At 45.6% G+C, this 13,272-nt stretch overlaps 1 protein-coding gene across 1 annotated transcript in view; it reads left to right on the top strand.

Annotated features, from left to right (window-relative positions):
* Positions 1 to 13,272, top strand: part of CECR2 (CECR2 histone acetyl-lysine reader) — a 133,262-nt gene that overhangs the window by 51,913 nt on the left and 68,077 nt on the right. Inside the window, exon 2 of the mRNA XM_074938680.1 lies at positions 8,889 to 8,983. Coding sequence (XP_074794781.1) covers positions 8,889 to 8,983 — 95 coding nt within the window. The remainder of the gene's footprint in view (positions 1 to 8,888; positions 8,984 to 13,272) is intronic.

Below are 13,272 nucleotides of genomic sequence, written 5' to 3'. Positions count from 1 at the left end.
TATTTATCACACTGCACTGTAGTCACTGGATCTAAACCGATGATGCCTCTGGGGATAACATCGAGCACTGGTGTATAGACAGCAGATAGCAGTGCTGATGCTATTCCCTAATAAGTATGTGATTGCAGTCATCTTACAGCGCTATGTAAAACATAGTTGCTACGAGCTTTGAGCTGTTTGTAACCACATGGCCAGTGAAGGGGGACACTAAATTGCAGCATGTGTGGATGGGCTCCCGCCTTCACCAAGTGAAATACAGCTAGTGGTTTGTGGATGGGTGTGTCTCAAGTTTTTGGAGCTTAAAAACTTTCCCTGGTTTATGCAGCAGTGTGTTAACTGCAGAAAAGTCTAGCATCTACTTAGCCTCCTGCTGACCTCCATCCCTCTCCCCTAGAGAGACCAACCTAGTTATAAAGTCATCTGTCATCCCATTAAAAAATTGGAGCTTAAGCTATCTGTTGGTGCTGCTGTCAAATGGTGTGAATGCAACTGATATACAGGTGGTACTAATGGGAGAGATTCATTCTAGGCAACAAATTGTACCTTGCCTATGAGGTACAAAATAAGGCTGTTCCAGATATTCGCATGGTTATTGTCTTCTCTTCTACTGAAGTGCTGGAGTTATTTTCAACTACAGAAGACAAATTTGTGGGTGGAGCCTGCACATTTTGTCCCCCTCCTATTTGAAGCATGATCAGTGCTGTTCCATTTTAGAACCTGATCCTCATTCTTCAACCAGCATAACTAACATATGGATAAATGGGGTAGATGATCTGCTCTGGAGGAGAGGGGATTTTGAAAGGGAGGAGCTATCTGTTAGCGAGAGAAAACAGCATGATCTCCAGGTGATTTGTCTGCTAATAACATTGCTGAAAAACAGAGGTGATGCATTGGCTAGAACAGGAACCTGGAGTCTAGACTCCTGAGTTATCTTATCAGCCATGTCACTGAATAAAGTGTGCCCTTGCTAAAGTCAGTTGTTCTGTGGCAGTTTCCCCACCTGTAAAATGGGGGATATTACCGCCTTCCCTCACAAAGGTGTTGTGAAGCTTCATTAAATGTTTGTTAAAGCTTTAAGAATTTTGGAGAAAGATGCTATCGGAGTGCATAGTGCTAATATTTGATTACTGAATAGGAACCACTAGCTTGTTACTTCACTGCTCCAAATGTTCTGCAGCCCTGGTAAGAAACTGTTATCAACACGAATTTTAAGCCTATTATTTTAAGGATTGAGACTGCACAGTGCAAAGCATAAAATACAAAACACAGCTAGACCTTGCCCCAAATGGCTTACAGAGCAGACAAGACACGATGGAAGCCCAGAGGAAGGAGTACATTATTGTCATTATTGATACGCAGCTTTGGGGCATTGTGGGCACGTAGGCTGAACATTTTAAGCACTGTTAAGATAGACATTGGGGCCTGCTGTTATCTGTATTACTGTAGTGCCTAGAAGCTGAAGCCAAGGACCAGGATGTCATTGTGCTAGGTGCTGTACAAACAGAACAAAAGCCCCAAAGAGCTTACAATGTAAGACAAGAGATAACAGTGCAGGCAGACAGGAAGTACAAGGAAACAATGAGACACTATTGGCTAGCATGATAGGCAGCGCTCTCAATACACCAGCATCCTCGCGATGGGTGAGGTTTTCTTAGGGATCACAGCAAAGGAGAGTTTTAGGAGGTACCATGCCAAATCATGTTTAAATATTCCAGCCTGCATAAAAATATTCTCCCCTAAATATTCTCCCCTAAATCAAAACACGCTTCGAGTCCATCGACTGTTGAAGTTGTATTCAGTTTTTTCAAATCTAGTTAAGTTTAACTTAACCGTATTCAAAATCAGTTCACGGAATCTGTTTTAGAGGCAGGAGCAGGGCTGGTGGGGAAGAGGAAGATGAAGGTTTTCCCATCAGGCCTCTGATTCATGGGCAGCGGGTGAGATTTGTTTTTGCCATTGGCAGTTGATGTGGCTGTCAGGTTTTTCTGGCCATTGTGGAGTCATGCCACAATCTCTCTCTGTTTTTTAGTTTATAACCATCTCTTTTGTATTAAGCTGTCATCTCACACCTCTACTCAGCCCTATTGTTACATTATGCCCCCTGTTATAATGGACTCCACATAGACTCCAAAGTGTACTTATAAAAAGTGGAAGGGGCAGAAACTCAGAAGTCTCAAAACACACTAGCATTAGAAACAGATTTGAAGAGCAAAAAAGATGGAGGAAGGTTTTTGTCCTCCTGCCACCTTCCCTTTGCATCAGGAATTGCTATTTCCCATGCAGAATTTGCTCCCACCCTTCCTATACCCTTCGTCTCTGCATACAAGAGCCAGTAAGCCCAAAATATTATCTACTGGGGCCACTGAACTGTTGCTTGTTGTTAAGCCTCTTCCTCTTTCCCTGTGAGACGGCTGTAGAATGCTGGTTGCTTCAGAGTTAATAGTCCCCGGTGGATGAGGTGCCAAGAAGCTGTTTCCTTGAGGAGAGCTGTCGATTAGGTTCCTGTTGCCAGGAGTCAGGGCAGCAAGGGGTGGAGGGGGGGAGGTTTGACACTTAACTCTGGCATTGTCTTTTGTCTTTGCTGTGGAGGCAGTTCAAATACAGAATGGCGAGGTGGGGGGGGGGGCCGCTGGCGCTTTTAGCTCAGGAAGCCATAAAACACTTGAGCATCTTATTGAAAATGGGTAATAGACGGGCTCTTGTGGTGCAACTGCCTACAGGACTGCAGGGAAGCAAGGACACTGGGCAGTTTGGGAAGGGGTGCTTAGCCACAGCTGTGGCGGGCAGGAGGAGTACTGCACAAATACAAATCTGAATGGTGTTGCCAAGCCACCTATCAGTGAAATGAAGGCACAGGAGCCAGAGAGTAACGTTTGTGTGGCTGAGGCAGTGGGAGTGGAGTCTCCTGGCAAATATTTGGGAAATGGACATCTGCAGTCCATGACATGTAAGTTAATCTGATCTGGAGACTCCATCAGGATCTGGAACCTTCCAGATTTCTTTCCATGACTTCTACCCTTTACCAAAACATCCAATGTGCTGCCATCTGGGTTCCTGGAGTGGGGTAACTTTAGGGATCCCATTTTTTCTCCTCTCTCTTCCATTCGCTGCAATTTCACAGCCAATTTCTGTTGTTTTAGAGCCCATTAGCTCTCCTAGGTGCTGGGTGGATGGTATAACTTGACCGCAACATAAAACACTCTCTAGGGCCAAGTATGCTGCCTGTGCAACAAACTCAAAACCTCCCCCTCAGGATTCCCCTCCCCTGCAGGGCAGCATCATGCTGGGATTACCAGATCAGGCAGCCACTTTGGGCTCATCCAGATATAGCTGGATGTTTCCCAATCAACAGCCTTTAACTGGGATGTTTGAATAATTTGAATGGTCTCTTCTTAGTTTACTTCTGACTGTAGTGTGGAAGTGGGTCTTTGTGGGTGTCATTCCTCCCCCAAATATGAGTAGCATGTTACTGTTCACCTGTGGCTCAAGCTATCCTGAGCAGGTTAGTGGAAGAATCTGTTGTAGTCTGTGATCATTTTCCCTGTGTTGATTCCTCCCATTACCAAAAGGGATTGAATGAGTGTTCTCTTGGATTTTCCTGGTGATATTTGCGCGTAAGGGGTAAATACAAGTTCAGGGGTCCAGGGCAGTTAAACTGGGAGGAGGTGTCACACTCTTATATCTGGCACGTATTGCAAGCTAGTACTGTCTGCTTTCAGAAGCCCAGTGTCCAGATGAGGGTGGTTGCTTCTTTCCCCAGCTATGAGAACAGCTGATTAAATAATGGGAGGGGGAAGTGGGAATGGTCAGGCTGAGATGTAAAGCAGATGTGTCAGCCTTGGGGAACCCTTGGATAAATAGTGTGGATTGGAAGTGTGATAAAAAACCAATTCCAGGTTTCCCCATCTTTGTGCCTAAGCTGGACAACTGTATTCCTTTCTTTACCCCTCCATGTGGCATGCCCTTTATCTTCTGACCAATTAATTTTTTTCAGAGAAAAGCTTGCAGTCTTTTTCAGGGGCACTAAAGCTATGTCTCAGATGAGGAAATGTACTCTGTGAAGAACTTGACTAATCCTCAGGAATGCTTTTTAAACCCTTGATGTCCACACATGCAAAGTGTTTCATCGGATTTTTATGTGTTCCAAGGACTGTTTGGAGTAGATGCTGCTTTTCAACGGGTCCAAGAACTGTCTCAGGCAAAACTGTTTCAGACTACACTGTTTTAGCTACACTATAGATGCAGAGTAGATGAAAGTGTGGAACTGTGGGATCAATACCCAGAAGGTATTGTCACTGAAAGTTTAGTACGGCAAGAGTGGTGACACAGGACAAAAGAGCATGGGGTTATTAAACTGATTTGCAGTGGAGTGCATGGACATACCTAACCTTGTGTGCTAAACTGATTCTGTCCAACCAGTTCAATTACAGGCGGGTCAGTTCTCTAGCATAGACATAGCATTAGAATTCTGTCCCATCACCTCATCAGACCAGTCTGCTTGCCTTTCAGAACACCTGCTCTCTGTGTCCTTAAACGTTTAGTGCCTGCTGGTTTTGGACCTGGCTTCCGAAGCAAAAGCACCCAAATGTTGTGTTCCGTGGTCCATAGTGACAGCTTGCCAGAGAGCTGGAGTGTCACCGTTAACTTGAATTGACCTTTCATCAGAAATAAATGGACACAAGCATTTTTGCTGGTTTCTATATCGTCTCTGAGTTGATGTTTATAACAGTTTTTAGGATATTCGTTGCTGGGATACCAACACACTAATTTTCATTATTTTGTTCTTTGAGTTCACCAGCAGTAACCTGCACGTGTTGATCAGCTTTATCCTCACCTGGACACTGAAAGCTGCTTTTTTTGGATTCTGCAGGCACAGATGCCTTTGAGCTGTACTTGTAACACTCCAATTATTGGAAAGGCCCCTGCACCTATGTGTACCCTACAGACCCTTCAAGGAAGGAGTGAGGTAGAAACTGAGAACAAGACACAACAGCAAGGGCAGAATGTGTTTATAAAAGTTCCTTAACAGTACTCACTTCACACACAGACTTTCAGGGCTTCTAATAGAGCATTGAAAAGGTTAATTATACCTGCCCGGGGTTGTCAGTAAGGGGAAAAGTGGGGAGTAATGTGACTCCTAAGCAGGGCAGAGTATTAGCCTGCCAGACAAGCAACATCTCTCAAAGCAGAACTGCAAGCTATTTCCCAGCTAGTGCTGAGGGATCTATTTCTGCCCTCTCGCCTCCCCCGGATAACCCTGCTTCAGGCCAGTGCTTCTCCTTGGTGAGGTGGTTACCCTTGCTCTGTGCAATGTGCTTTTTCCCAACAGCCATTGCATGACACAGAGGGATTTAGTCATGGGGCTGGGGGGAGGGAAAGACGTTAAACAGGCTTTTCCCTAATGAGCTGTGACGCCAGCTGGAGAGGGGGAGAATCCTGCTTTTCTCCTGTCCGTTGCTCTCTGAAGCTACAGAGGAGAAGGAGGAGTAACTGGGTCCCCCCTCTGCTGATTTGCTGCCTCTTCTGTTTCCTTTCTGTTCTGTCCCCAAAGCATTTTGGCAAGGTTCAGATTTCTGTGCTCACAGCTCAGTGCTCAAAGAGAAAAGGGAAAAACAAAGGGTTGAGGGAGGGTGGTGAGGAGGGAGAGTCACTTATTGCCCTATCCCAGGACTGAGCTCTGGGCCAGAGCACTGAGGGGTAAAGTGAGTGAGAACCTTGTCTTTCCAGTGAGAGTTTCTTCTCGAAGTGCTGTAATTCCCTGCTGTTATCGTTCTATCATCTCCTGCTTAAACAGTGCACTAGCGATCATCCTGGCTGTATTTCCCCTTGTTCGGACTGAAGTTTAAAAATGTTCTTTCTCTTTTCATACAAAATCTGGGTTAATTGAGTAGATGAAAACATATTAAGAGTATCATGCTAATTCTTTGTTCTCAAGCTGAAACATTAGAACTGCGCTCTGCTTAGTCCCTTTCAGGGTGTGGTGATCCTGCCAAGTGTCCATCCCCACAACTCCCCTTGACTTCAGTGACAGTTATGCACGTGGAAGAACTGCAGGATTAACCTTTTAGGTTAAAATCTTGCCTGGCTGGAGAAAAAATGACATTAAATTAAACAGACCAGTCAGTTGACCACTCGGCAGGAATTAAACTAAAAACCCTGTTCATGCCTGACTGTTCACATTGCATCACCCACGCAGCAGTAGAAAGAAAGATCCCTCTGGGAAAGATTACAAGTCATTATCTTTTTTAAACAGATACCAAAAAGATCACAAGAGCTGTTTGGGTCTGTCAAACATTGGGCTGACACCGAGACTGTGACTAACCCCTCTTCTTGCTCTTTCCTAAAATTTGGTGTGGGTGGAGGGGAGTGATCCCAAGAGTCGGAGATGCTGAACTTCTGGAAGATGAGAACTTAACTCATTTTCCGCCTTCCCTAATCTCACTGCCTTCCCTAATCCCACTCCCGTTTTAGTTCTGGTGAAGTGTTTGTGTTGCAGCTTTAGAACTGCTTTAAAGCCCAGTTGTCCTTTTTTCCTCTACTGGTTGCAAAGTGACGGGGACAAGTCTGAAAAGGTAATGTTAGGAGTGTGACCTAGGTTTGTATTTTGGTAAATAGGTTTATACCACTGCAGTCCTGGTTGGTCTGATTCCTCACATGTACGTCATCCTCCTTCAACAGCACTTTGCCAGCACCTTATAGAATGCACATTGCATCTTCACTAGTGACTGGTGAACTCTGACTGTGTAAAGGTCAGAAGTTTTCTACCTCCACCCCCTGTACTTTGAAAACAATCACAGTAGATACTAGGCTATCTTAGTGGATTGTGTCAACTGTTTGATGAGTGTTAGTCAAATAGCATATCGAAAAGGTTCAGGGGAAACAATTTGTATATACCTTGTTACAAAAGCCTCCCACATCCTGGCAAAGACAGAACGCTGATGAGTGACTGCTTTAATGCACAAAAGTAAGTGCCCTGCAGACAACAAGGGTATTTTGGGGGGTGTATGCCCTAAATGGAGTAATCTCATGGATCTCCTTTCTTTCTGTGTCCTAACACTACATTCTCCATGAGCTGGACTTTGTCCATGGTAAGTTATCTGAACGGGCAGATGTCTTGTCACACTGCTTACCTTTTTTTCCAAGCACATTTTATTGGAAGATGTAACCCTTTAAGCCCTGCAGAAGGTAGATACCGCCAGAATGTTGAGCATTTACCAAACACATTCTTATGTATCTTATGATTCCTATTAATATAGAGATAACATTACCTCATGCAGGTGATGGCAGGCCTAACCATGGGCCACAAAATCTTTTAATTATCATCAGTATTGTCTAGTGGCTAGAGTAGGAAACAAGCAACTTCTAGGACTCTATTCCTTTCTGCCACTAATGTGCAGTGTGGCCATAGGCAAGTCACTTACCTGCGCTGTGCCTCAGTTTCCCTATTTGTAAAATGTGTTTATCTCCCCCACAAGGGATATGGTGAGCTCTGTTTACAAAACACCTTGTAAATGTGTAATGTGTAAATCAAAAGTGGTGTTAATGGAAAGATTCCATCATATGTTCCCAATAAAATAATACAAACAGCATTTAATCATTTTAATCGGTTATCAATAATTTTATTGTTGTAATAGCAGGAGTCTAATCAAAGAGTTCTTGGCACTTAAAATGTTTTTCTCATTATTGATTATTCTTTATTATCTAGCCATTAATATAGCCATTTATTTAATAGTGTGTTGGGCTATCTGTATTCAGTCTATTGTATACACTAAAACCATAAAGAATAGTCTTATGACTAGGCTATCTATCCATACTACATTGTATTCAATTAACTCTTGCTGTGCACTGTCAGTAGTTATTAATGGAAAGTAGATTGCTTTGTGTCATCTTGTGAAGTTTTTTGAACTAAAATTAAGTATTTTTGGTATTGCATAAAATTTTAACCATGTTGAGTAAATATGAATCTATGAATTACCAACAGAAAGAAAATTACCAGTACATTATCTCAGTGCATACAAGATTTGTATTAATCACTGTTTAAGAAGTTTATCCTTTTTATAGGTCACTTCCTGTATTACACATTCTAAGTGAACTCCTTTGTACTGAAATAAGCCATGCTATTTTCCACTGTTCTTTCAAGGAAAGGGAGTTTGGGTACAGATCATGTGGTGTGACAGCACCTTTTCTCTTTTAAAAAATGTTTTCTGAGAGCAAAATCCCTGATTTCCTTCAGGGAAAGGAGCAGCATCTCCATTTGTGGCCTCTGTCCCTCCCCCCATGCTTTCTCCTTTCTCTGCTTACCTATCTGAAATCGGCTGCTCATCCTGGGTGAGTGGGATTTTCAGGCCGTGTTCCTGAACAAGTGTTTTAAGAGCTCACCACTGATAAGTAAGGAAAACTTCCCCTGGTTAAGGAAGAAATGCAGGCAACAGAATTAAATTGTTCAATTTCTGCCTTCTTGCCTCCCATCATCCTCGGATGGAAGAGGCTTTGTGCTACTTACTAGATTACAGTGCCTCAGCCTCACTGGAACAGGGACACCCCATCTTCCATATCTGCTTCTGGACAGAAGGCAAGGGCTGGTGCTAGTAGGTGTGTGGTAAAACCTCTTCAAGGTTTACTTGTGAGTCCTTGTAAGGAAAAAGTAATGAGGATTGATTATAGTGGAAGTTGGTGTGGAAGAAAGACACTTCTGCAGAAAAATAAAAAGACAAGTTCAGTTGTGATTGTAGCAGTGGCTGCAGGGGAACGGCTTGGCTGCTCCAGAGGATGGCATTCCCTCGGGTACAGTACACATCAGTTAGGCCATCTGAGGCTTCCTGCTCTTGGTCTGCCAAGGGAGTATTTTGAAGAATTTGATCTTTGTTTCTCTCTTCCCTTCTCAATAGGAACTGGAAGCTGCTCTTCACAGGGATGATGTGGAGTTTATCAGTGACCTGATTGCCTGCCTCCTTCAGGGTTGCTATCAGCGCAGGGACATCACGTAAGTAATCTTGCTCTATGGTTTAAGCCCTTTTGCAAGGGAGCTAATTAACATAGTCACAGGGATGTTACACAGCTTCTGAATGATGCTATAGAAATGATCTGCAGTCACCAACAACCAGGCCAGATTGCTCAATAAATGCAAGGGAGTCCCATTTCTCTTTTACTCTAGCCCCTACTTAAATCACACATCGTTAATATTTACACACCCCACTCTTAGGCAAATTCTTTTTTTTTTTTTTTTAATTATCTTTTACCCTGAGACCACACACCTGTTTTGTACTCTGTGTATTGTTTCCCTTCAGTGTTAGTGATCAGGATATTTGTGTGTTCTTTATAATCTGCCCTCTGCCTGATTAATTTAGAGAAGTCACAGTAAGTGTTTGGAAAATCCGAAGAAGTGAGCTGTAGCTCACGAAAGCTTATGCTCAAATAAATTTGTTAGTCTCTAAGGTGCCACAAGTCCTCCTTTTCTTTTTGTAACTTTTTCAATTATGCTAAATTATTTGAAAAACGGCACAGAGCTTTATCTTGGAGTGAGTTGGATAGCAGGAGTGGAGAGTCAAATATAGCAACTATTCTCTTGGGAATAGCTAACACTTGGCCTGCGACATCAGAATGAAAGGTTGTTGTTGTGTTGGCCAGGATTTTGAGGTATTCTTCTTGGTGTTTGAAGATCCAAAGGCACTTTTTTGTTAACATCCACCTGGATAGCCCTTACAAATGAGCAGAAAAGACTTCTGTAAAGTCTCATCCTTTAGAAGAGCTCCCTCCAACAGCAAAGCAATATGCTCCCCTCTGCCCAAAGAGCGAAGCTTCATTTATAACGAAGTGAAAGTGAAGTCTCAGCTTTCTTCACTGAATTCCTATGAACTTGAACGGAGAGCAGAGCACAATTCTGGACATGAGGAAATCTTGCTGCTGGTGGTAGGTAATTGAGTGGGTTCCACTGTATTGCTGGGTTGGCACTGAATGTGGTGCAGAACCTGAATCTGTAAGCAGCTGACTTGGTGGGTAGTGCCCACCCACTGAGCCAAACTGGTGCTTGCCCTCCCTGACTGAATCTGAGATGGAGAGTAGGCTGATCAGAAAGCAGCTGAAACCATATATACTGCTTCTATCAGAATAACCGTAACAGTGGTGTGTAATCCTGATTGTGGAGTTATGGTGTCAGGTGATTTCTATTTCTTCATTTAGAAATAGAAGTAGAAAGGAACAGTCTGGCCATCTCATCTAATCCCCAGTAGCCAATGCAGGATCGTTCCCTAAGTATACTTTTCAGTGTTTTGTCCAGTTTAGTTGTAAATGTCTCAAGCATTGGAGTTTCCATAACTTCGTTTAGGAATTTAGGAATTCGTTTAAACTAATCTGCAGTTTAATGTCAACATGTTAGGCACTCTTAAATTGGTTTGAGTGTGCATATGTGGGTTGTAACCGATTTAACTACATCAGTTAAAAAAATTATTTTAGTTAAATAAATACAACTTCTCTGTGTAGATTAGGCCTTGGTTACTGGTAAGATGCAACAGGTGGAAGAAACAAACATGACTGTAGAAGGAAGAAGGGGTAACACGAGTGTATTTTTGTGTAGGCTAGCTGTGTGTTCGATGTAGCCATTCTTACTTGTAATGAGGCCCGCAGATCCATGACATGAGATACTCTACTGTATACAGCCTTCGGGGCAAGCCAGACCTGTCCATCAGAGATATGGGTAGGTGTGGCTCCACTTCTGATGCAGCGTCAGATTTTGTCTACTTATTCAGCTGCAGGCATGCAGATCAGTTCCTCCATGCTGCAGAGCAAACTTGAAGAAGAAGAAATGGGAAAAAAGGCCTTAAAAACTCCAGGTTGTTCAGGTCAGCCTTTATTGGCAGAGAAGATTACCTTTCTCCTCCGTGCCGCTGCTCACCCATCCAAAGTGTGGCATGGCAGAGAAGGCTAAAAAGAGAGAGAAAGCAGACACTCTGACTCGTGCACTTCCCTTGCTGATTAAGAGCCTGCATGGAGATTTGTGCCTGTTCTGTGGAGACCCAGGCCCCCGTCAAATCCTCAAGCATGGGCAGAGTTTCTTGCAGCCTCCTTCCCCGAGCAGGGGAGCTCCCAGCAAACAATGACAGCACCTCAGTAGCAAAATCCCCTGGGTCTGGTACAGGCTTGCAGTGATGCCAGGACCAGCAAGCGGCAGCTCTCCTCCCTCCCCCACAAAACGTGGGTGGAGTGTAGGTTGAAGCACAATATCAAAGGGCCGGGGAAGTTTCCTGTCCAGTCACTGGAGCCTGCGCTCACAGCCATGTCTGTTAACCACAGAGCAGCTCCCTGGCACTTCCCTGCAGCTGCTGCAACAGCAAGGAGCTACTAACAAGGATCCAGAGCCAGAGCCAGGAGAGCCCGGCAAGGGGAGCTCAGGCCCAATCCCTCCCTCCGTTCTACAGCAAGCCAGAGGACAGACACTGAGCAAAAGTGTACTGAGTATTTTGAGCATTGTAAACTACACTTATGAGGTCTGCAGATGTCTCAGGTGACCTGTAGTTATAAATCCCTCACCAGGCCCCCTGTGAATATGTGAGTGCGGGGCAGGGATTTTCCTGCTGCACCTAAAGATTGGGAAAGCATCAGGCTGTCCCCCTCAGCTGCCACTGCAGGTCACGATGTCCAATCAATTGAGCTATCATTACCAGCTGCCTCTGTGAGTCACCAGGCCCTAATGGTTCTGGTTATTGCTCCCAGCTTCTGTTACAGGTGGCCATGCCTTGCTTCCACCTCCTTCCCCCAGCAAATGGCTAGGGAGGGATGAGAGGGACAGCAGCCCAGACTGGAAAATTGCAAGGCAGTAAGGGACCTCTTGGCCCCACCATTTTCTTTCTACCTCACACTTCCCTCCGGTCTCCATTTTATAAGGCCAGAAGGTTCCCCAGTGTGCACCAGGCAAAACGTATCCTGGCACCATTACCAAAAGTAAATGTGCCTTTTTCCCTAGTGGTCAGGGACTTGTCATTTCTAAATGGGAGAGATTTTTACCCGTAAGAGTGGCTTCATCGCTATACAGACAGTCAGATGGAGGCAGGCGTTACCTCAGCCCCTTCCTTCAGTCATGAAAACTACCAGGTGCCTCAGGGCAACAAGAATAAATAAATAAAAAAGAGCCATAATCTGATACCCTAAATGCCCCCGCATGCTTTCACCAGCAGTGCTAACATGGGTGAACAGTACTGCCAGTACGGTCCCCCTCAACCTATAAATAAATTACACGGCCTAAGGGCTTCTCGCTGAGGAAGAGAAGTTGTGGGGCCTGCAGACAGCCATCCTAGATCTCCTATGAATGGGAGCCGTACAACCTGTCTCTCCTCTTCAGAGGAAACAGAGCCTTACTCTACACTGTTCCTAGTATCCCCTCTCCCCCACAAAAAGTTAAAAGTGCACAGCATGCAGAGTTCTTGTAGCCATGTTGGTCTGAGGATGTTAGACTTTATTAGATATTAGCAGTGGTGAGCTGGAGCCGGTTCCCACCGGTTCGCTAGAACCCGTTGTTAAATTTAGAAGCCCTTTTAGAACCGGTTGTTCTGCGAGGGACAACCAGTTCTAAAAGGGCTTCTAAATTTAACCGGCCAAAAGTGGCGTCTTAGGCGCCGACTCCATGGGAGCTCCAGGTCTGGAGCACCCAAGGGAAAAATTTGGTGGGTGCAGAGCACCCACTGGCAGCTCCCCACCCCACCCCACCCCCAACCCCAGCTCACCTCCGCTCCACCTCTGCCTCCTCCCCTGAACGTGCCACCCCGCTCTGCTTCTCCTCCCCCCTCCCGCCCCCCCAGGCTTCCTGCAAATCGGCTGTTTACGCGGGAAGCAGGCTGCAGCTTCGCACTCAGGCCCAAGGAGGCAGAGGTGAGCTGGGGCCGGGGGGGGAGGGGCATGAGGAGGGCCATCCGCGCTGCAGCAGGTAACCCGGGGGGGCGCGCGCAGGGGAACCACTCCTCGCCCCAGGTCACCTCCGCCACCTTCGGCCTGAGTGTGAAGCCGCCGCCTGCTTCTCAGCCCTCCCAGGCTTCCTGCCAAACAGCTGATTCGCGGGAAGCTGGGAGGGGTGGAATGGGGGCGGAGAAGCAGAGCGGGGCGATGCGTTCAGGGCGGAGGTGGAGGTGGAGCGGAGGTGAGCTAGGGCCGGGCGCAGGGCGGGGAGCTGCCGGTGGGTGCTCCAGCCCCGGAGCACCCACGGAGTTGGCGCCTAAGGCACCACTTTTGATGTGATCAGTGCGGGGAGCAGCCGCTCCCCTGCTCCCCCCCAGCTACGCTCCC

This window comes from Natator depressus, chromosome 1, assembly GCF_965152275.1.
Source record: "Natator depressus isolate rNatDep1 chromosome 1, rNatDep2.hap1, whole genome shotgun sequence".
In the NCBI taxonomy this organism is placed as follows: domain Eukaryota; kingdom Metazoa; phylum Chordata; order Testudines; family Cheloniidae; genus Natator; species Natator depressus.
Note: the sequence above shows the minus strand (reverse complement) of the source record. Positions and strands in the feature narration are given on the sequence as shown.